General features: G+C 37.4%; 1 protein-coding gene across 11 annotated transcripts in view; it reads right to left on the bottom strand.

The window, feature by feature from the left end:
* Positions 1-698: 698 nt before the first annotated feature.
* The window catches only part of LOC129774623 (monocarboxylate transporter 3-like), a 78,453-nt gene continuing 56,697 nt past the window's right edge, over positions 699-22,454 (bottom strand). For 10 of the 11 annotated variants that reach the window (XM_055778393.1, XM_055778394.1, XM_055778398.1 and 7 more), the window contains 8 exons: positions 15,657-16,202; positions 15,171-15,595; positions 14,902-15,104; positions 11,307-11,541; positions 11,058-11,236; positions 10,775-10,997; positions 10,475-10,706; positions 699-2,177 (listed from right to left, as the gene is read on the bottom strand). In XM_055778393.1, the coding sequence (XP_055634368.1) occupies positions 1,943-2,177; positions 10,475-10,706; positions 10,775-10,997; positions 11,058-11,236; positions 11,307-11,541; positions 14,902-15,104; positions 15,171-15,595; positions 15,657-16,202 (2,278 nt within the window). In that variant the 3' untranslated portion in view covers positions 699-1,942. The remainder of the gene's footprint in view (positions 2,178-10,474; positions 10,707-10,774; positions 10,998-11,057; positions 11,237-11,306; positions 11,542-14,901; positions 15,105-15,170; positions 15,596-15,656; positions 16,203-22,454) is intronic. The other variant, XM_055778395.1, reaches the window with a different exon arrangement.

The raw sequence follows: 22,454 nt of genomic DNA, 5'->3' as shown, positions 1-22,454 counted from the left end.
CGAATATGAGTATAATATGAACGAACGAACGTGATGAATTATAGAGGTTTTAAACTTTTCAGTTCATTCGCCTCTAATAATCTGAAATTGTGCAGTGGATATTTATAGAATCAGGTCGAAGAAGATAAATAAAAGTGATATTTTCGTGTGTCGTTTTTGTTCTCTCACCTTCATAGAAACAAACAAATTTCCATTATTTTCGCGATAACTTGACGATTATTTCGAAACTCACGGTATCGATTTATGTGATTTGAGAAAAAATGTGCAATTAGACAACATTTCATTGAAAATACTGCTTTTCCAGAGGACTAAGAGTACGTCTGTTTTCTGGACTTTTGTACTTCTTGAATGATGGAAATAAGTCACAATACAATTGTCATCGTTTAAAAAACAATCATTTACAAGATTTCATCAGCAAGTTGGCTCATAACATCATGAAACTATGAGTTATTTAATCATTGTTTTGTTTCTTCCATATACGTTCCATATTGAATGCAAACAATGACGACACCATATTTTGTTTACCAATTTAAGTATACTTTGTATACAGCTCCACCTCATATGTATTGCGGCGTGCCAAGAAAACCAAATCATTGTATGCACAGGTGAAATGGGAACCTTATTAGAACGATAGTGCAAATACTATGATGCATACGGTATGGTGATATTTAAGATACGGCTTTCAAAAATTTGAATCATTTTCTCACATTCTTCGTTCTCTGGTTCATTTTTATTTCTTAACAATTTTGTTTGTTCGTTCTGTAGCATTTTCATCTGATTTTTGTAGCGTCAGCTTATGAATAGTTACTGCCGTCATTCAAATCACTCGCCGTGCATCACACTATAATAATCTGACAACCGAATAAATCAACTTCAGAAAATAACAACAATGAATATATTTCTACGATATACGTTTCACGTATTTCGAACACTAGGGAAACTCTAACTATATCGATTGCAAGGATTCACTTTGATATGTTTGAAATAATGTTGACAAATCAGATGTATCATCTTGTATAACTTTTGAGTTTTTTTTTCATTTTTGAATCATCATATTTTTCGAAGGAATGAACAGTGATAATAAGATGTCATAACAATAAAACTGAGATGATAGATTCACTATTGAAATCGCATGCACGACGAACGGAAGTGACGACAATTTTTAATGGCGCTTCATGACATAAGAAATACTAGCTACTGTTTTTCTTGTTTTGTTAGCAGTTACTATTAAACTAAATTGATTTGTTTGTCCGTAAACTTGCTTACTCGTTCTAATATCAAAATAAGTTTGCAGCGTTCTGTTCACTCTACACGAAAAGATTTGCATTCTAAGATTTAACGTACATGGCGTGATTCTATTCATTCTCGATTCTGAAGGGTTCACAATACATTATCTTCCAACTCACCAATTCAATCTCATAACAGCTATCGTAGTTAAAATCTTTGTCATATTCTATCATCGAATAAGCTTATATCGCTTTAATGTTGCTTGTCTAAATATTTTCTATGTACACTTAGAACCAACTAATACTTTTTTGCTTATCAAATTGTGTTCCGTTCATTGGTAAACATTGGCTTCAGTTTTGGATAAGTTTGCGTGAACTAGCTTTACAATTCTATTTTCATTATAATTCGGTCACCGTTTTTTAGTTTTCCGCAATTACATAATTAAAACATAGATAACGCATGGAGACATACACACACACCCACACAAAAATTTGAGTCAGACACCGCACATTCATCTCGATTGATATCGCTACAAACACTTTTTTTTCATTGTATGACACTACTTTTGTTAATGTTTCAATTAAATATAACATAATCAAAACATATTCGTCCTCCATACCCAACGTACAATACTAAGCACAAGCGCACGCGCAGCATATGTATAGGTGTGTTTTATGTTGAGAGGTTAAGCATCGATGCGTTCATAGTGCCGTGTTCACAGCACCGACTCCATCTGGCTGATTTCCTTGTCGCCGTCTTTGGTGTTGCCGTTGGAAGGGTGCTTGCTGTTCGCTGTGACCGGCTGCTCCGTGGATGGGCTTGGTGCAGTTTGAACTATCTTTGGTACAATTGTAATGGGTTGATCGTCGTCAGCCAGATCCTCCGACGGTTCCTCGTCAATAGGGGTCAACACTTCCACGTGTACGGGGGCCTCCTCTTGTTTGCGGTATCTGTTGGGGGAAGAAGAGTAAATAAGGTTGAATTGTTGGCTCGAACAACTGAGATTATTTATTTATGAAATTTGTTTTATTTTCAAGCAAAGTATTCATGTACAAAATTAGGAGTGTACTGTGTGATAGAGATGTGGAGTTCCCCACTGCTACTATTATAACATATTCAGCTTACTGAATCAAACCGAATCGAATTACCCACTTTTGGATTCCTTCTCCATGTTCAACACCTTTAGAGCTTTCAAAAGCATATTCGGCACAGTTTCATTTCCAAAGAGAAGAACTGGAAGCCTCACAGTTCCTTGAGTTCACGGCCAATGTTCGGTACACGCAAATTTCGCGACCGTAGGAATTTTGGGTCAGTGAAATAGCGACATCGATGATGATGTCGTAAACCGTAATATCTGGACGGATGTGGTGAATCGAAAGATCGATCAAAACAGTGCGATCTCAGTATCGCTTGAACCGGTCATTTTCCGGGACAGGTGCAGACAGGTACCAGATGTTCGATACGTTGACTACATTCACTAGTTCTTTACAAAGACAACAAGCCATCCATAGATGCCCTAATGCTTCATGATTACTACTACTACTTATAATACTAACACTACAAACTACAACTATATAAATATATACTACTTTAACTAACAACAATAAACATAATGTTAATTAAGATAAATAGAATACATTTTTTTGAGTGAAGAACGAGACAGATGGAAATTAAAACAGACACTACAACGGTTAAATACGCGGTCTAGCATGTGCCATAGGTTCATTAAACCCGTAGTTCGTTTGGGTTGATGGGATGTATAAATAGTTCTGAGATCGTAAATTACGGTGATTTATGTTGAAATCAATCAACCGAAGGAGCTCAGAACAATCGGTGTTCGACTTAATCAAGTCCAAGGTAAATAGGGCCTTAGCAACGTTTCTGCGTGAAGCTAATGAGTCCAGTCCAATCAATTTGCAGCGATCCTCGTATCTAGGATGGTTTATTGGGTCATTCCACGGTAAATTGCGCAAAGCGAATTGTGACGCGGAAGATAAAACCAAGTGTTTTAGATGCTTTAGATACGATGTAGGATATATGGTTTCGAAAGGATAATTTACAATCCAACATAATACCGAGGTCTTTGATGGCGTTGACACGGTCAACTAAAACACCATGCAGCTTATATTTGAAGCTTCTTGACGAACGCTTGCGTGAGAATGAAATGACTGAACACTTTGAGGGGTTTAAAAACATCCTGTTGGTTACACACCAGGAGGTTCGTTGGCAAGTACTAGGCGGGCTACCTGGAAGCCTGTGTGTATCGATACAGCGGCTTGCGGGTTGATGGTGCGACTACCTCCGTCCCGGTAAAACCTTGGCAGGTCTTCAGGTTAGTTCAAAACCGCAAAATGCCGTTCGAATTGAAAAAAACCCTGATAATAAAGAGTTTATCCAATGAAGACCTAATCGAGAAATCACTGTAGAAACATCGCAAGTGTCTCTATCTGGAATAATACTGATCGAATGTAGGAACCTGGATGAAATTACGACAGAGGACGAATTGAGAGAAGCCTTAAACGAACCGTTCAAGCTGAGAGACGTCTCACTGAATATCTGACGTAGAAAAGCGATCGGAGACACGCAAACAGCAGCAACAAAACTGTCAAAGAACTGTTACGTAAACTGTTCAAGACTGGGAAAACGAAAGTCGGATGGATGGTATGCCTCCTGAGAGTTACCCGACAGATTTAATAAGGTGCTTTATGTTCACGAGTTTCAGCCACCGTGCTAAGGATTGCATGGGATCGGATAGATCTGGCCGTTGTATTTGGTTTGATGATAAGGGACACGTGGCACCAAGCCACTGAAATGCATGCTCTTCTCAACGGGATCACAAAATGATGAATGATCCCGTTTCAGGAAGCCCGATATACGTGATCTTCAAAGAGGCGATGGCGACAATGGCCAAATGGAGGAAACACAGATAAACCTAAACCACTGTGACGCGACACAACAACTGCTATGGCAGGCTGCAGCAGAAACCGCATTAACAACAATGTGAAAATACTCCATACAACAGGTGCTATCCAATGCATATGAAGAGTACACAATTGCCAAAATTAACGGAATCTTTATATGCAGTTGTTATGCAACCAATTCAACCGGATGCTCTTTATTTTGACAGAACAGATCATCGGACGGAGCCCCGTTGTCATCGATTGGGATTTCAAAGCTTGGACAGCGGCGTGGGGATCCGTCATATCAAACCGGCAAATGAAGGTTCCATGAGCACCTTCCGCAGAGGTGGTCGGCGATCCATCATTGATTCCACATTCTGTACCCCGCCAGTGACATCAAACATGAATTGGAGAATCGGCTATAGCTACATACACGGTGATCACCAAGCGAGTCGTTACACCATCTCCAGTCAGAATCCATCGACAAGGCGTGGGACGAGAGAAGACGATCGGAAGTGGAAGATACAATTGGTCGGGGTTGAATCAGAGGGGACCAAGTCGCAAAATTGAAAATGTCGAGTTATCGATTGCATTTGGTTAAGCATTGCGCAAGCTATATACCACACTTATCAGATTCGGAAAATCACGCGTACAGCAGGAATAACTTGACGAAATTGTTTTGAATGCTCAATGACAATGACAATGAGTTTTAAAAACGAATTCGCAGTAACTCGAACGATCTGTCACCAACTTCAGTGCAAACGAATTGACAGATGGTGTCGTCAAAGCATGTGACATCGCCATGGCACGAAAAGTAACGCCAAAGAAGAACACTGTCCAGTTTTTTGTGGAATGAGACAAATTCATTGCTTTCGGACAAGCCTTAAAGCCAGTAGTAGAATGCAAAGGGCTAGGACTGCCACCGACTGAGTTCAGGGAGGCAAGAGCTCCACGCAAGCATTAAGTCAGTCGCAGCAGAAATAACTAGTTTTAAAAGCTGTGCCAGGGCTACGTTGCAAAAATGCCTGTATGAAGGACACCGTCAAGATATCTGGAAGAGACAGAGACTGGTTCCACTGCCAAAATCAGCGAAGTCATTGAGTGATCCACCATCATATAGGCTCATTCTCGGATATTCTTTTCTCTGACTGTCTGTTCAACGCTTTTTTCCAATTTATCTACTTATTCTATATGAGGGTCACCTTTTCTTTAATTTGAGGGAATGAAAAAATCAAAAGCATTTTGGTTTGTTTCTCAGTATGAAGGCGACAAAAAAATATAGTCTTCAAAATAAAGTATTTTCCATTTTCCAGATTTTACATTCATTTTGTACCGTCATGGAAGCATTTAAGGTGAAGGTGGAACGAAGCCATTGTAGCAGTATAGGTAAAACCACATGTTTTCATGGGGTAATAGTGTTTGTGATAAAAGAGCAATACACCGTTTGTTTCGGTTTTGGTACGTGAATGGATCAATTTACTTATCAGACTGTGTGGTGCTTCACTGACACGAGTCTTAGAATACATTTGAAAAAAATCACAATTCAATACTGAATTATAATACGATGTGTTCCGATGAACAATTGCAAATATGAATATACAGCCATTCCATGTCAAACCGCTTCAGTGGTTCTCAGATTTTCGTGAAAGGTGGTAGATTTGTTCTGTTCCGTATTTTTTTATTTTTTCAATAGGGTGCCCATTTCCATTTTAGGGTGATCCAAAAATTCCATTTTTTGCCTTTTTCCCAAAAATTATTTTTTAAAATTTATAACTATTGAACTACTGGACCGATTCAGATGATTGACACATCAAATTGAAGCCAATTGCCTAATCTTTTTTGAAAAAATATTACGCTAGCCTGAACTTTGGATTTTGTTTTCGTAATTATTGATTGTATTCGTTTTTTGTTGTTTTCATGGCTTTTGACTAAAGGGCGCTATATTTTTTTATATTTTTTCTTGAAAGCTGAGGTTTTTTTTATCCAAAGTGATGTGATGCGGTTTTGAATGAATGTTATGAATTTTCAAGGCATAGTTTTTTTTTTAAAAAAAGAAGCAATTGGCTTTAATTTTTATATATCGATCAACTAAATCGGTATAGTAGTTCAAAAGTTATGATTTTTTGAAAAAAGTAATTTTTGGGAAAAAAGCGAAAAAATTGAGTTTTCGGACCAATCTAAAATGGAAATGGACATCCTGATGAAAAAATAAAAAATACGGGTCTAATATTTTGCGATAAAGCGAACAAATGCACCACTTATCACTAAAATCTGAGAACCACTATATCGGTTCGACATGGAATGACTGTATATATAGATGTATTTGCAAATGAACTAAAATTCAGATTGTGCGCGAGCGTAACATGAGCAAATTTATAACATGCGGATTGGGACTCTTTTGGAAGTGTATTTCCACTTATGCTTCAGCCATTGAGACTGAAAAAATGTTCCAAATGTTCCAAATGTAGCAAGGAAAGTTCTTCCGCACAGTAAGCCGATGTTGATAATTCCTTAATTTTTTCCTTCGTTGATCGTATTTTTTTCCCACATTCTCGTTGGAGAGCTTTAACCGTTCTCTTCGTTAACCGAGACATTTTGATTCAATGTAATACTTTTCCGTTTACTATTTTTGACAGCAGAGTCAGCCGTGGCAGTGCTCCGAGCTCTGCAATGCAATTTTCTTAACCAATGCTAAAGTTGTTAAAACTTACATTATAGACCCATTAAACGTAAAAATAATAATTTCATTGATATCAACACAATTTTATTTCATTGATTTTCATGACATGAAACGCTATGACTCAGGAATAACATTTTATTGAGTGGTTTTTATAGCTGTTTCGATGATGTTTTCTGTCATCAGTGTTGAAAAAATAACTAACTAACTGCTTTTACCAATACAAACAAAACCAGTGCGGAAAATTGGAAAATGAAAATTTAACTTTCAGAGCCTTAACTCGAGTTTTCCGACGTTTTTCATTATACATTGCGACGGCAGATGAAAATTTAATATCTTGTGAGTAATCGGTTATAATTTGGTTGATATTACTTGATGGGAAGTGTGCGAAAACGATCATTTTCTACACACTGTTTCGCAAAATTATTGATTTTTTTTGCATATCGGGCGAAGCGTGAGGAAGGGAGATGGAAGAAGTGAGCACCGTTGTGGCAGCCATTTGTGGCTTCGTTCCACCTTCACCTTAATGAAATGAAATAATTGTAAAAGCATCATTTGAAAATTTAACAACTAGTAAGCCATAAGTTTGGAATTTATTCAAAACCGATCCTTGGTTATAGCGCCAATTCCAGAAAACAACATTTCGATTGGAACTGATACCCCTATTCGGCTGGGGTAATCTTGAACTACCAGATATACTGTAAGAGACTCGCTTCTGATAGATTCTCAAATAGCCAAAGGATTTGTGTATAGTGTTACAATCTTTTGATGTATTGAATCCCGAAGTTCTGCGAAAATACATTCAGAGGTATGAAATTCTTGATTCGCAACCGATTTACGATTATTCCAAAAAATAAACCTTTCTATTACTTTTCTTTACTTTTCTCAGAATATTTAGCATTGAGTTCATATTTCTTGGGTGAGAAGATGTTTTTCCTTCCAGTTCAGTGATCGTATGAGCCAGTAAAATTGGCGGTAGATCGCAACCCTAGATAGCTACTCTAATCGTGTCTGTGTTTGTAAGGAAGTAAATCGTAGAAGAGATTGACTTTTTTCGCCAGCGCAATGAAGCGATCCAAAGCAATCTAAATGTTGACATTATGTTTATAAAGTTGTAAAATTATGTTTTGGTGAGATTAAAATCGAAGAATACTGAAAAAAAAATTACAAAAAGTTTTTCTAAGATCGAAAAAAATCGAAAGGAAGAGAATCGATTCCCGTCATTTTTTAGAGTACAGATAATCGATTCAAAAAATCGGAAATCGGCATGGAAAAATCGATTCTCTAAATATCGATCCTAGATCGCCCAATATTACACAAACAACAAAATCGGATGAATTTCACTCGCTCCATCCCGGACCTATCATTCCTTTTCTAACCGGGAAGCAAAGCAGAACAGAAGCAGTTCTTTTATCTTTGTTATCACCCAATATTTCATCGAAAAAAATTAGTTGTACAGAAAAAAATATTAATCTGACATCACTGAATGTAACTATTTAAAGTGTTTAACGGACTCGACGTTTTGTTTATATTCCTCAAGCCGATACTACACGATGCTACGAACAACCCCGAATGTTGGACGCTCGATAGTTCGACGCATCGTGTAGTCGATGGACGAGCTACGCACCTCCAATGTCGATCGTCAAATATTCGCGTTGGAAGGTAATTCGTTCCTTGTGGGTTTTCTGACACGAGTAAAATAATTTTTGCCAATCGCTGTATTCAATAACAGTACAGCAGTATTCGATAAACTGCTACATAATTCTCTCCGAATCTATCATTGACAGATTGGTTTGTTTACTAGTTGTAGATAAAGGAACTATGATATTGATTCGTAAAATTCAAAATATGCGGCAAAACATTGCAGTTTAGTAATGTTGATTCCAAGCATTTTTAATTTACAGCCCAATATCAGTATAAAAGCTCTAAATTCGACATCCTATTTCCAATCCTTTTCAACGGTGAATAAAAACAATAAACATATGATCCAAATTCTCGCCGATTGTTTCGAATGAATTGGATTGAACATTAACTTCATTGTGTAGCAGCACATTCGTCACAACATTTTATCAATTCGTTGAGTCAAATGTTTGATTCTATCATTCGAGTCAAACGTTGGACGAATCGTGTAGCGTCGACATTACTCTGCGCATGACAAATATGCGCTATTATCGTCAACAGCTTGTCCTGACCGTGGATATGATAACAAAAAGTATTTCAGAAGCAAAATAACAAGTAATCCCGGATAGTCCCGTGCATAACTGGAATTGAATGGTAACGTGAAATGCCCCGAAAAGCACTCAATTTTGCGGAAGGAAGAGGAAGAAAGTATCATGGATAACCGCGGCATTCAAAGCCGGCATTCCGATTAACACGAAATGTTTGAAGGCGTCCGTGGCATATTTGCTGCGAAACATTAGAGGAGAGAATAAGTTTAATAAATAACCATTTAATAATTTTCCCCATTTTTCTATCAAATCTCACCGACGAAATAGGAATTTCCAGGACTACTATCTTTTTGTGGGTCATAAATAAAACATCTATTTGACTTATATATAGAATATAATATAAAACTTATAAAAAATGGATTTCTGTCTGTCTGTCTGTCTGATTCTTATGGACTCGAAAACTACTACGAAAATTGATATGTAGGAGTTTTTAGGGTAGCAGAAGGTTCTTATGATAGTTCGAGACCCCTCCCCCTATCTAAGGGGGGCTGCCATACAAATGAAATAAAAATTTCTGCATAACTCGAGAATTAATGAAGAAAATGGATCCAAATTTGGCATGGAGGTTTTATGGTGCAATAAATGTTTTTACAGTGGTTAGACCCTCCATCCCCCCTTTCTAAGGAGAAGCTGCCATACAAATAAAAGGTCGAAGAAATGGAACAAAAATGTCTGCATAACTCGAGAAATAATCAGGCAAATGGAACCAAATTTGAACCTAGAACGTTCGCGTAGTAAGAAAACGTGAATGTTTGAAGGTATTGATAACAAAAGATAAATTTTGGGCGAGACGAAGTTAGTCGGGACAGCTGGTATAATATAAATATTGGTGATGTTATTTAACAATGTTTGCCAATAAATAAGAAAAGTAACCTTTTTAACACCCAGATTTATATTTTAAGTGCGCGCAGAATTGAGAACACACCCGTGTAGAGTTAGGAATAATACAATTTACATGCGCTGTATTACATGTGATGACATGTTAGAAAAAAAATTTTAATTGATTTTTAAAGAAATGTTTCCCATTTTTATTTTCAATGGGCCTGATCACGAACATCATTCCACGGTGGAAACGAAATGATTTGTATAAAAGGTTATATGCACTTCATTTCGTTTTCACCGTGAAGTGACGTTCGTGATCAGGCCCAATGTAACTATTAATGATATATTTTCTATACCGCATTAACAGTTTAGTGATTTGGGGTATTTTGTTACAAAATGGTTTAAATCTTGAAAATTGTTTTTGGCGGAGTTTTGGTAGACCTAGTTCGTAAATAAAATAGTTCAGTCTGTGCGGATAGTCAAAGGCGATGTTACATAAATAAATGTTAAATACCCCGCATCACTCTGAGTTTATCTGATATGAGAATAAAATAATGCGATGACTCAGCTTCCAGCAAAATAATTAAAATCAGTTAGGTACATGAGTACAATATGCTCACTTTTTCATGGCTGGCGCTGCAAAACTGAAAATGGCCGATAGTCCGAACAGTCCACCGGCCACATAAAATGGCACCGAGTATGTCTGCGTCGCATCGTACAGAGCACCAGCCAACGGAGAACCGACAATCGTAGCAGCTCCTCTGAACAAAATAAGCAAACCAAACGCATTTGTAAGTTTATCCAGTCCCAGTAAATCTACCAGAATAATTGACGTTAGCGAGATATATCCGGCTGAAAACAAAAACAAAATACGTTAGTTTCATAATCAAGTGTTGGATTTCAACAAGCATTTCACTCACCAACTGCTATTCCGAAAGCAATTGCCATCACAACATATGACGCGTAGCTTTGACAGAATGGCGTTAATGCGACAGCGAACGTAGAGATCACAAGGCAAATGTTATTCAAAAATAACGCATCCACTTTCGGAAAATCAGCAACATAGCCGCAAACAATCCTACCGATGGTATTCGTAATACCAATGATAGATATAAGGAAGGAAGCTTTGTTCAGTTCGATTCCCTGAAAAACAAATTAATGCATTATATACACCTAAACAGGAGACAACAAATTCCAATTTACTCCAAGTACAGCCGCATCAACTAAGTACACAAATGGCACATACAAACCAGCCATTCCGAACACGTTCGAAATGCCGATCATCATGAACACGGGATCCTTGAGTAGACTCACGTCCATCATGGCCCCAATGGCGTTTTTGAAAGATTCCGGAAGCACAAGGCAAGGACATAGATCATATTCTAAAATCGAGAAGGTAACCGGTTTTGTTAAAGCAAACAAAAATCGTAACTTTCTGGAGTGTACACTTACGTTCAGCTCCTTTCTCCACATCGTCACGAACAGCGACATCGGCTCTATGATCGCGCTCGAACTTAGTTAATGATACGACGGAATTGCGATAGTTTGTGAGTGATTTTTGCGACTGGTACTCCTTAAGATTAGTAACCGATCCCGAGTAGAAGATATCCTTGCGGGACAACGGACGCACCATTGCAGGACGGTCGGCTTTCAGCGATGCTTTGGATGTGAACATATTGCCATCTTCCTAAAAATTGCGCATATACAATGTATACAAAACGAAACAGATACATTAGGATACACCGACATTGTATTCGAACCACACCGATTTAGTTCAGGCAAGATACTGATAGTTAGTCACGCAATGAACAACACTACTTGTGAATTTGAAAGAAGAAAAAAAGTTCTAACTACAAAACCAAAGATCAAACCATGTTTCACATTAAAAATATTGCAACTACCAGCAAAAGTACACCATGAATAACAAATGGTTAGTTATAGAGAAATATGCAACAGCGTACATCGAGAAATGTAAAACTAATTGCTAGATTACGGTTATAGAGCAATTCCAAATGAAATCGACAAATGACAAAACATGAGTATTTTTGATTCGAATGAAAGTTTGTACAGGCAAACCTGTTTTTGTGCGGTCCCTTTTGGCGTGATTCCTCGTTTGTGCGATTCTTTTTGTGCGATTCTATTTTGACATCGGGTCTTGAATCACACAAACTAATCACAGAAATAATAAAAACGCACCTAAATAGTCACACAAATGAGAAATCGCACAAAAATCAACCGCACAAAAACAGGTTTGCCTGTATTCCGTTTGGGTTGGAGGAAATATGAGTTTTCCACAGCATTTGGGATTTTTTTGACTCAAGTGTAACTTTTGAAAAGGACGCGTCGATTTTAGTAAGAGAAATCTTTGATATTTTATATCTCAGAAACTAGAAGTCCTACCGAAATAGTGTTTTAGAAAGAGTTATAGAGTATTGATGTCTAAACGGGGAAAAAAATATACACTGAGAAAAAAAAATAGTACACTTTTTTTCATTTACAAAAAAAACTTGAATTTGCAATACAGGGTGGACTCGATTATAAACAGTTTCGGATATATTTTCACAGTATGTAATCGAATCCTGTATATAATCGAGTAAAAATAATTTTTTAATCGTTTTTATGCATATATTTTTCGTTTTTTTAATATAAAAGAAATATTTAATTAATGATTCATCCCCTTAAAACCATAAAAAAACCTTTCTCATAAAAAAAATCCGAATTCATTCAGGAGGTAATAGAGGATAATATTTGATGAAAAAAATCCTTCTACACATATGTTCGAATTGCCTCAAACTGGCTCAAAAAGTACGCTACAGAAGACGATTCTGTTGCTTCCATTTGAAATTTGAGAAAATTTATAACATGATATAGTTGTGAAACGTGTATGTTAGTGGATTTAAATAACATTTTAGAAGAGAAAAACTTCAAACTTAGTAATTTTTAATGTATTCATCCTATTTTATCCTAACAATTCATATTGAACTTGATTTTTTCTATCAACTGAATTAAATTTTTCTAATCGCTTTATAATTTGTTCTTTGGCACCCATCTTCTATCTATCTTAATTTCGCTGCTATATCGATATAAACAATTCCTGGTGAAAATTCAAGCAAAATATTCAAAAATCTCGATTTTTACCTCACTGGACATATAAAACCACTTAAATTTCACCTTAACTTTGGAAGGTTTTTTTTCTTAAAATAAGTCATATTTGAAAAATTAAAAAAAAATACATGTTTTTTTCAAACTGTATATAATCGAGTCCAAATTGTATATGAGCGCAACACATATAATCGAGTATGTATATAATCAAGTCCAGCCTGTATCATTTTTTACATATTTTTTCATTTTTTTCAATTTTTTTTCATATAAAATAGAAGTCATGCAGAAAATTTAAAAAAATGGGTACAAGATGGTAAAACTATTTTTGACGAACTTAGTGGAACATCGATTTTTTATGAAGTTTCGAAAATTCATGAAAAATCGATGTTCCACAAAGTTTGTCAAAAATAGTTTTACCATCTTGGTCTAATTTTTTAAATTTTCTACATGACTTCTATTTTATTTGAAAAAAAATTCAAAAAAAATAAAAATACATATATAAATTTAAAAAAAAATGAAAAAGACAATAAATTAGAAAAGTTTTTTGTGTTACTAAAAAAAGAATACTTATTTTTTCTCAGTGTATATTTTTTTCACGTTTTCACATCAATACTCTATAACTCTTTTTAAGACACTATTTCAATACGACTCGTAGTTTTTGAGATATAAATTATCACAGATTGGTCTTACTAAAATTGATACGCCCTTTCCAAGAGTTACACTTGAGTCGAAAAATTCCCAAATGCTGTGGAAAACTCATATTTCCTCCAACCCAAACGGAGTACAAACTTTCGTTCGAATCAATAATACAAGTTTTTGAAATCGGCATTTTTAGTTCGATTTCATTTGGGATTGCACTATACAGGTCGAACTTGATTATATACAGAATCGATTACATACAATTTTGGACTAGATTATATACAATTTGTTTTTTTTTTATATATTTCAAATATGCCTTATTTCGAGAAGAAATGTAACCATTCAACGTTAAGGTGAAGTTAAAGTGGCTATTACATGTACAGTGGGGTAAAAATCGTGATTTTTGGATATTTTGCTTGAATTTTCACCAAGAGTTGAATATTTCTTGGTGAAAATTCAAGCAAATTAAGAAAGATAGAAGTTGGGCGTCACAGAACAAATTGTATAGCGATCAAAGAACTTCTATTCAATTGATAGAAACAATCCAGCTTAATAGAAATTTTCATTATAAAATTGATTCTATCACTGCCTGAGAGAATCTGGATAAATTTATTTTTTTTTTTGTGGGAAAGGTGTTTTCTGACTTTAAGGGGATGAATCAAAAATGAATTTCCTCTTTTATTATCAAAAAACGAAAAATACTTGCAAAAAAAACAAATAAAAAAATATTATTTTTGACTCGATTATATACAGGATTCGGTTATATACAGTGAAAAGAAATCAAAAACTGTATATAATCGAGTCCGCGCTGTATATGGATTTTCCAATTCGACTAGGTTAGGTTGAATAGATGGGATTATCGGCTGTTGTTGCGCTAATTATAACGTAATCATTATTGATGAGTTTCGCACATGTACAGATGAACACACATAGCAAATTGTCGTTTACGTTCCTACTATTTACAGTAAATAACAGCGCTGAAATCCGATAAATCATCCTAAAATAATCAAACACATCAAGGCAACTCAAACATGCCAATGTGTAGGCTCGTGCAGAAGTTTCCCGAATGTAATTTCTACAGGGTTAATAGAAGCAAAAAGTACGTGGGATAGATCTATCTATGGAAATAACTAAAATTAAAAAGAAATATTCATATCCAGCTCAAATAGGTTATTATAGCAAAAAAAGAGGCAAACTACTGGAAATGATAGAGCAATAGAATTAAAATATTTGTCCAAACAAGTTTCGAACCATTCAACCAAACATTCTTAATAAAAAAAATAAATAAAAGGTGTCTGCTACTAACTAAATCTTCAGCGTTATTATTTTTGCTGCCGTTGACAGAACCGCGTGACAGTTTCAAATGCATAGTTTTACGTACATCTCCGTTACTACTAACATCACCTCTAGAGCTTGCTTTTATAGCAGCTAAGGATGGTTTAAATCTTTCACCTGTCGAATGCTTACGAATGCGATCGAACGTTGGAACGGATCCGTTCTTTGGGATACCTGTTGATGATCGAAAATTTTAGCATTGGTCACAATCCATCAGATCAGTTTCGAATTTCCACTCACCTGATTGGTTACTTGTGAAAGCAGGTTGTGAGGCATTACGTGGCAAATTGTTCGGACTGTACTCATTCGCGTCGGATTCGGAACTGGCATTATGTTTTCTCTGCAATGGCTTCTTCATCTCTATTTGGCTGGACTCGGACGAAGAATTACTAGAGCCATTCTGCTCCTGAACTTTCGATTCAGTGATAGTGGGTAGAGTGGCAACCGCGTGTATGCCACCCTGTTGTGCGGCCAATTGATCTAGAGCTAAACTCGAGTGCACGCCTGGATCGGCATTCAGAGGAGCTTTCAGTCTTTTTTCCATTGTACCGTCTGGTAATTGCACCATGAAATAGGAACCGCCAATCGAACCACGTTCCATTTGCATACGTTTTTCTTCATACATTCTCTGCATAAGGGGCTTCACTTTATCTTCCTTGGGGTACCTACAGACGTGGGAGAAACACTTGTTAATAGGTCGCCTCCAAACGCTAACAAAGAACTCACGTTAGGGGTTTCATCATTGCACCGAAAACAGCGCAGTTTAATATTAGACCAGCTAATATAAGGGTGGCATTCTTCCAGTCAAAATGCTCCAACAACAAATTCGCCAACGGAGCAAAAGCGAAGGTACCAAAGCCAGAACCACACACAGCAATACCAGTCGCCAAGGAACGTTTTGTTTCAAAGTAGTACCCAACGGCCACAACTGCCGGCAGATAGATAAACCCAAATCCTATCCCACCCATCACGCCATACGTTAACATCATCATCGTTACATTGGTGCTCAATGTACTGAGGGCAAAAGCCGCGCAGGAAATGATACTGCCAGCTATGCAGACTGCTCGGCAGCCATATTTGTTCGCCAGTGCCGATACCACTGGACCCGCGCTTAAGTACATCCCACTAAGTAAACTACCGACCCATGCTACCGTACCCTTGCCCTCGCCGAAATATTCTACAAAATCATTCAGGAACACACCGAAGGTATAGGCGATACCATCCACTATCATATTACACATAAACGACGCAAACACAATGACCCATCCGTAGCTGAAATGAAAATTGAGAAAAGAAACACTTATTATTATTGTGGAAAAGTTGATCAATGTGTTAGTATACTGTAGTTTAGACTAATCTGTACACGGGATTCCTTACGGCACTAGTTAGAGGTCTTCAAAGCCTATTGAATTCCTAAATCGATTGATACATAAGAGTTTCATCCACTGTGCAGTATTTCGCAATATTTTTTAGTTAACTAAGGCTCGTTCACTCGCCTTGGTTTTTCCTTCTAGGCGGATGAACGAACCTTAGTGTGAAAAAATGGAGCAGACAAGAATTACGTGGGGTTCCAAGACGCAAGGAACGGAAATCCCCGAGGTCCAACAAACTCCGATCCCGTATGAAGTAGTGATCCCTCTACAAATCTCTTATAAGACCGATAGTTATCCACAGGATCGATGAATGGATGGTGCTTGAAAAGGACTGGCATGTTCACGAACGTCAATTCCTCAAAATATTCTAAGTAGGAGGGGTAGAATAAATTACGAACTAGTCATACTCTACGACTAACTGAGCATCCTGAAAGTCGTAAAGCCTAGATGAGTGCGATGTGCGGGACACGCTGCCGACAAGCAATCCACCATAGATAGTGGTCGCATCGAATCCGGTGGGGACAAGGAGAATTGGAGATCGGCGTCGGAAAAGAAGAAGACGAGTCAACCATTCTAAATTGAGCAAGACTTGAAACTGAATTGGCTGAAGTGAATGAAGATTTAATCTCTTAACGAGAAAAGATTAGTCAATTAACTCATTTGGCCCTGATCTCCCTAAATTGCAACGGCCATTCATTACATAAAATTCTCGTTTTTTGGCAACTTCGGCATTGGAATGGTTACTATAACTCTCAAACTATGTTTTGTTCGATGTGGATCCGGAACTGGAACCAGAAACGGAAACGGAAACGGAACCGGAACCGGAATAGGAACAGGAACAGGAACAGGAACCGGAACCGGAATAGGAACAGGAACAGGAACAGGAACAGGAACAGGAACAGGAACAGGAACAGGAACAGGAACAGGAACAGGAACAGGAACAGGAACAGGAACAGGAACAGGAACAGGAACAGGAACAGGAACAGGAACAGGAACAGGAACAGGAACAGGAACAGGAACAGGAACAGGAACAGGAACAGGAACAGGAACAGGAACAGGAACAGGAACAGGAACAGGAACAGGAACAGGAACAGGAACAGAAACAGAAACAGAAACAGAAACAGAAACAGAAACAGAAACAGAAACAGAAACAGAAACAGAAACAGAAACAGAAACAGAAACAGAAACAGAAACAGAAACAGAAACAGAAACAGAAACAGAAACAGAAACAGAAACAGAAACAGAAACAGAAACAGAAACAGAAACAGAAACAGAAACAGAAACAGAAACAGAAACAGAAACAGAAACAGAAACAGGAACAGGAACAGGAACAGGAACCGGAAACGGAAACGGAAACAAATGAACGACAACGCTTAACGCTCAAATCTCTACGCTCAACGCTGTCCAACTTCTTTTTTTTTTTTTTCGATGCATTTCAACAACAAAATGTTGGTATCAGAGAAACTGCTCGTCGGATTGGATGATCCCATCAAGTAGTGCTCAATTGTTTGTCGAATCCTCAAGGATACAGTAAGAAGGAGAGAGATCCACGTAAATCGAAACTCTCTGACCGGGAGAAGCGGGAAATAGCTAGAACAGCTCACATCGGAAGACAGTCTTCAGAATGCAACTCGGTGCTGATGCGCAACAAGATTTTTGTACCTAGTTGAGCTCCCACTCCTTGCACACACTTGCGCTCGGGTGAATGAGCACTTTCCAAAACACAGATGAAATGTTTCACGCTGAGATTGCTGTCTCTGTTGAGATATTTTTCTTCACACAAGCGTATACGGTTCAAATGGGGGCGCGCTGTTGTTTTTATGCTTTGCTTAGAACGAACGAAGACAAAGCGGGCGCTGGAATTTGATGTGTATGTGTGTGTATGTATATAGAATGAGACGCACATCACACAAGTGAGAAGAAATGTTTAATATCTGAGTTCTGCGCTGGGTAAATTTTGCGCTGCCGTGCTTATGAATTTTGTGCGCTTCGCACCAAGAGAGAATACGAGTGTTCTTTGACGCGCGCTGATGAAAATTAAACTCAAGCGCAGCGCTGCGTTTGTTTTCTGAAGACTGTCGGAAGATGTCTGAGTTCCGCCAAAGCTCACATAAACCGACAGTGGGACATGGTATGTTGCGACAAAGAATGTTTCCAAAAGAATACATTTAACAATATACCATAACGAGAAGTTCTTTAATGTATAGGTTATCTTCACTGACGAAAAAAGTTCAATTTTGATGGTCCTGATGGTTTCAACGGGTACTGACGTGATTTACGGACGGAGGAATAGTATTTTACAACCAGGAATTTTTGTGATGGCTCGTGTATGGTTTGGACGGGATTCTGTGCAACCGGAAAGCTCAACATACCTTTCACATCATTCAAAGATTACATACTTGTTCAGGAATCCTCTCTCCTACAGTTTTTTCGTGGATATCGTCACAAAAAAAATCACATTCCAGCAAAACTGTGTTCATACCAGCAAGGAAACTAAGCAACGGATTATGGGCCAAAAACTCAATTTCTTAGGGGGATCCTTGTACGCAGAATCTACACTGAGGGTAAACGGTACACCACGATTGAAGAACTCAAGGTAACAATTTCGGAAACATGGAAAAAAATCAAGAAATCTTCAGCAGAATTTGGTAAATAGTATTCCAACATGAATTTTCCAGGTTATTAGCCGAAATGGCATGGTTGCCAATTATTGACATGTAAATCAGTCGATCGTATTGATTTTTTCATTGATGATACTTATGAATTTCGAAATGGTCTTATAGAAACTGGACAGCTGAAATAATCATATTTAAGCATAATAAATAAACAAACAACTCTTTGGAACGTAGTTGATGTTAAATATACTTTATTCTAAGCATTCAACAATGTATGAATGTATCTTGTTGAAATTCTAACTGTTTGTGTTGCAACGAAATAGAATCAGGGTGGTCTTATAGAAGTTGGACAGAGTGTAGCTTCATGCCACTATTCAAAGAATGTCCTGGAGTGGTACGAAGCCAACGGGGTCTCTTTCATACCCAAGAACAAGAAACACCCCCCTCTCCTCCCCCTACTACGCACCTGAACTAAGACCCATCGAAAAATACTGGGTTATTATGAAGCAGACATTACGGAAGCAACCCAAGAAGGTCAAATCTGAGGAAACATGAAGAAAAGTGAGTTTCCGTACAAAAGAAGCTGCAGATGTTGTACAGAGTATTATGAGTGAAGTTGAGCGTAAGGTGCGATCATGCGGTTATGGTATTGAAGTTGAATGAAATAAATATGCCAAAGCCTTACTAATGGGTTATATTTTATTGTCTGAATGTTTGAAAAGAATCGGTCAACTAGGTAATTTTCTACAGCGTTTTTTTTTCCGTGATGCGATTTGATGTGGAACACTCTTCAGTGAGACAGCATGCCAAAATATAAAATTACTAAGAGGAACCTACAGAAAACATTGGAACGGAATAATCGCGTGGACATTCTAGCGGAAGAGCTGCGAAAGGAGAATGTGGATGTTGCGGTCATCCAAGAAGTGTACTGGCCAAAGTCTGGCACACAGGAGTTCTAGGCTGGATACCCGATAGAGGATACTTCTTTCAAGTACCACATCTACCTCAGTGGCGGCGATAGACGCAAACGCACTGGCCGAGCGAGAGGATTTTTTCGCCCCATTATTGGTAGAGAAAGTCCCCATTCTATCACAAGTTCGCCTACTTCTCACGCGGACTCCATTTCTCGCACAAATTACAGCTGACACCGATAAAAGACATGACAATTGGCTTCTTACTCTAACTCTTCAACCAAGTGCGAGCAACAGAGATGTCAGGTTTCCAAATGAGATATGAGTTGAGCATCTTCAATCAGCTGACAGTCGAAGGGAACTAAATTGCATTCAGAAAAATATCATCTCACTGACACCGCGTCACACGTTTATACGCGTGTTCGTGTGTATGTTCTCCTGGTTTGTTTCTGGCCCGGTCCCAATTTTGTGCCGCTCATTGCACACACATCGATGGGCAACGGCACATTCGAGTTCTAGGTTTATGGTTCTATGACCAACGAAAATTTCACCAGGACGTAATGAAAAGTGAAGAGTGTTGGTGGAGATATTTTGCACTGACAAAATTTGCATTTTGATTCCAATATGTTCTATCGAAATTTTTCATCATGCTTACACCGTTCTGTTTCATGTTTTCTGTTTTTTTTCGGGGTCATATTTTTATGTTTCTGTAAAACAACGCAATTTTTCGATATTCTTTATTGATCTTTAACGAAAAAGTAAAATGTTAATTGTGACGCTTACGCCATTTTGCGATACTACGGCAGTTTTGGAGTAGAAGTTATACTGCCGTAATCTCGCAAAGTGCCAGAGGGAAGAATTCTCAGTACGAGGCTTATCTTGAAACATTAAGAACCGTAAAGAAATCTGTAACATATACGTTTGGGACCGCAAGTTTTGGGACAAACTTGTACGCTTCATTTGTTCGGATTCCACGAATGAAATCGTTTCCTTCGATGTGGATGGGACGACTGCAAGCCATCGGTAGACCTTGTTAGATTCTTGGCAGACCAAGGATTTAACCATCTAGTGTAGAAAACGCGGGTTATTTCGTGATACATCCGTAACAGACGGAACGCGAAACACGAGAAAACTCATGAGCGGTCCTTAATATGTTAAAATTGTATAATCAGCATACGCTTACACTACGATCCGTGCCGAAATCATATCTGTAAATTTGCACACTTGATGGAAAAACATTACCATCGGCTTGATTTCTTTTTAAAAAAAAGCTGTTTTATTTAAGCTATGTTACAAACGCCAGTTATTTTCTCCAACATCCAGTTGGAGAAACGTATGTGGTAGTATGAGGTAGTATCAGGGAAAAGAGTTCTACATATTTACCGACTTTGTAGCAGACTAACGTAGTTGAGAACCCTATTGTAACAATTATGGACAGGACCGACTTTTTCCAATCCAAAATGCAATTGAAACCATCCGTGTTTGCGTTTGGGCGATGGAGAATGCGTTTCGATGGAGAATTTGGAAGAGTGCAGCTGTTCACCATATCCGACATTTACCCTTGAATCAACACTTAGCTTCAATTCATCCGAAATAGAAATTGAGCATGTGAGGAAAGTAAACATCGTCAAGAAGCTTTGTCCCTTGATGCTTGAAGATAGAAGACACTATTGTGAAATCCTCGTAATCAACAATTAAATTGATGAGTTTTAACTATTCAGTTACAAACTCTATGTACAAGATGTGAGAACAGCAATACACTTCATCTAGGATAAATTATTCCTTTAAGCTGAGTTTGATTTTATGAATTCAAATATTCGACGAGGTTTTTAAACAGAACTTCTAAGTACATGACTTGACACTAAACCTACCGATGTTTCATGTATACCTATTACTACCACAGCGGGCCAAGTGACCCATTATAAATGGTTAGTGAACAATGACTCGATTTATTAAATTTGTTAAGAAACGTGGAATACCATATTTCTCCTGTATATTTTGGCATTTTATTAGCAAAATATCACAATTATTAGCAAAATATTAAAATTACCATTTTCGACACGCAAAATAGCACTGTAGCTTGGAATGGTTACTGTTAGCTCGCTTGAATAGTCAGCAATACAATTAATTCTGATCATTCGCTATTTTATTCTATTCAATCATAAATACAACAAAATATAGAAACCAATGGCAAAAAATGTGTAATGCAACGGTTTTGTATCACAATCACACATACAAATCTTCCTGATATCATATAAATGTTTGCAAGGGTCAAATGACCCGTTGCGGTAGTTAGGGCAGATTACATATATTTCTCAGTAAAAAAATAACAAGAGAGGAGTAAACACTGAAAAATACATTCGATGTATGTTTCAGGAAAAGTAGTGTAGGCAAATGATGTTGTGGCAATGTTATTTGCAAGAAAATTTTGACTAAAAGTTGGAAAAGGGTCATTTGACCCCTCATGGTAGGTTTAGTGTTAAACAACATTTCTATTATAAACTTGCTGTACCCTGCCACGCTTTGCTGTGGCGCATTGTGGTTGCATAGTTGACTTGTATTTTAAAATTTTTCATAATGTAACACCACTCCTAGATGCTTTTGGTTGATTTGTATGTTGTATCA

Source organism: Toxorhynchites rutilus, chromosome 3, assembly GCF_029784135.1.
Source record: "Toxorhynchites rutilus septentrionalis strain SRP chromosome 3, ASM2978413v1, whole genome shotgun sequence".
Classification (NCBI taxonomy): domain Eukaryota; kingdom Metazoa; phylum Arthropoda; class Insecta; order Diptera; family Culicidae; genus Toxorhynchites; species Toxorhynchites rutilus.
The sequence above is the reverse complement of the archived record's forward strand: the minus strand, read 5'-3'. Positions and strand labels throughout refer to the sequence as shown.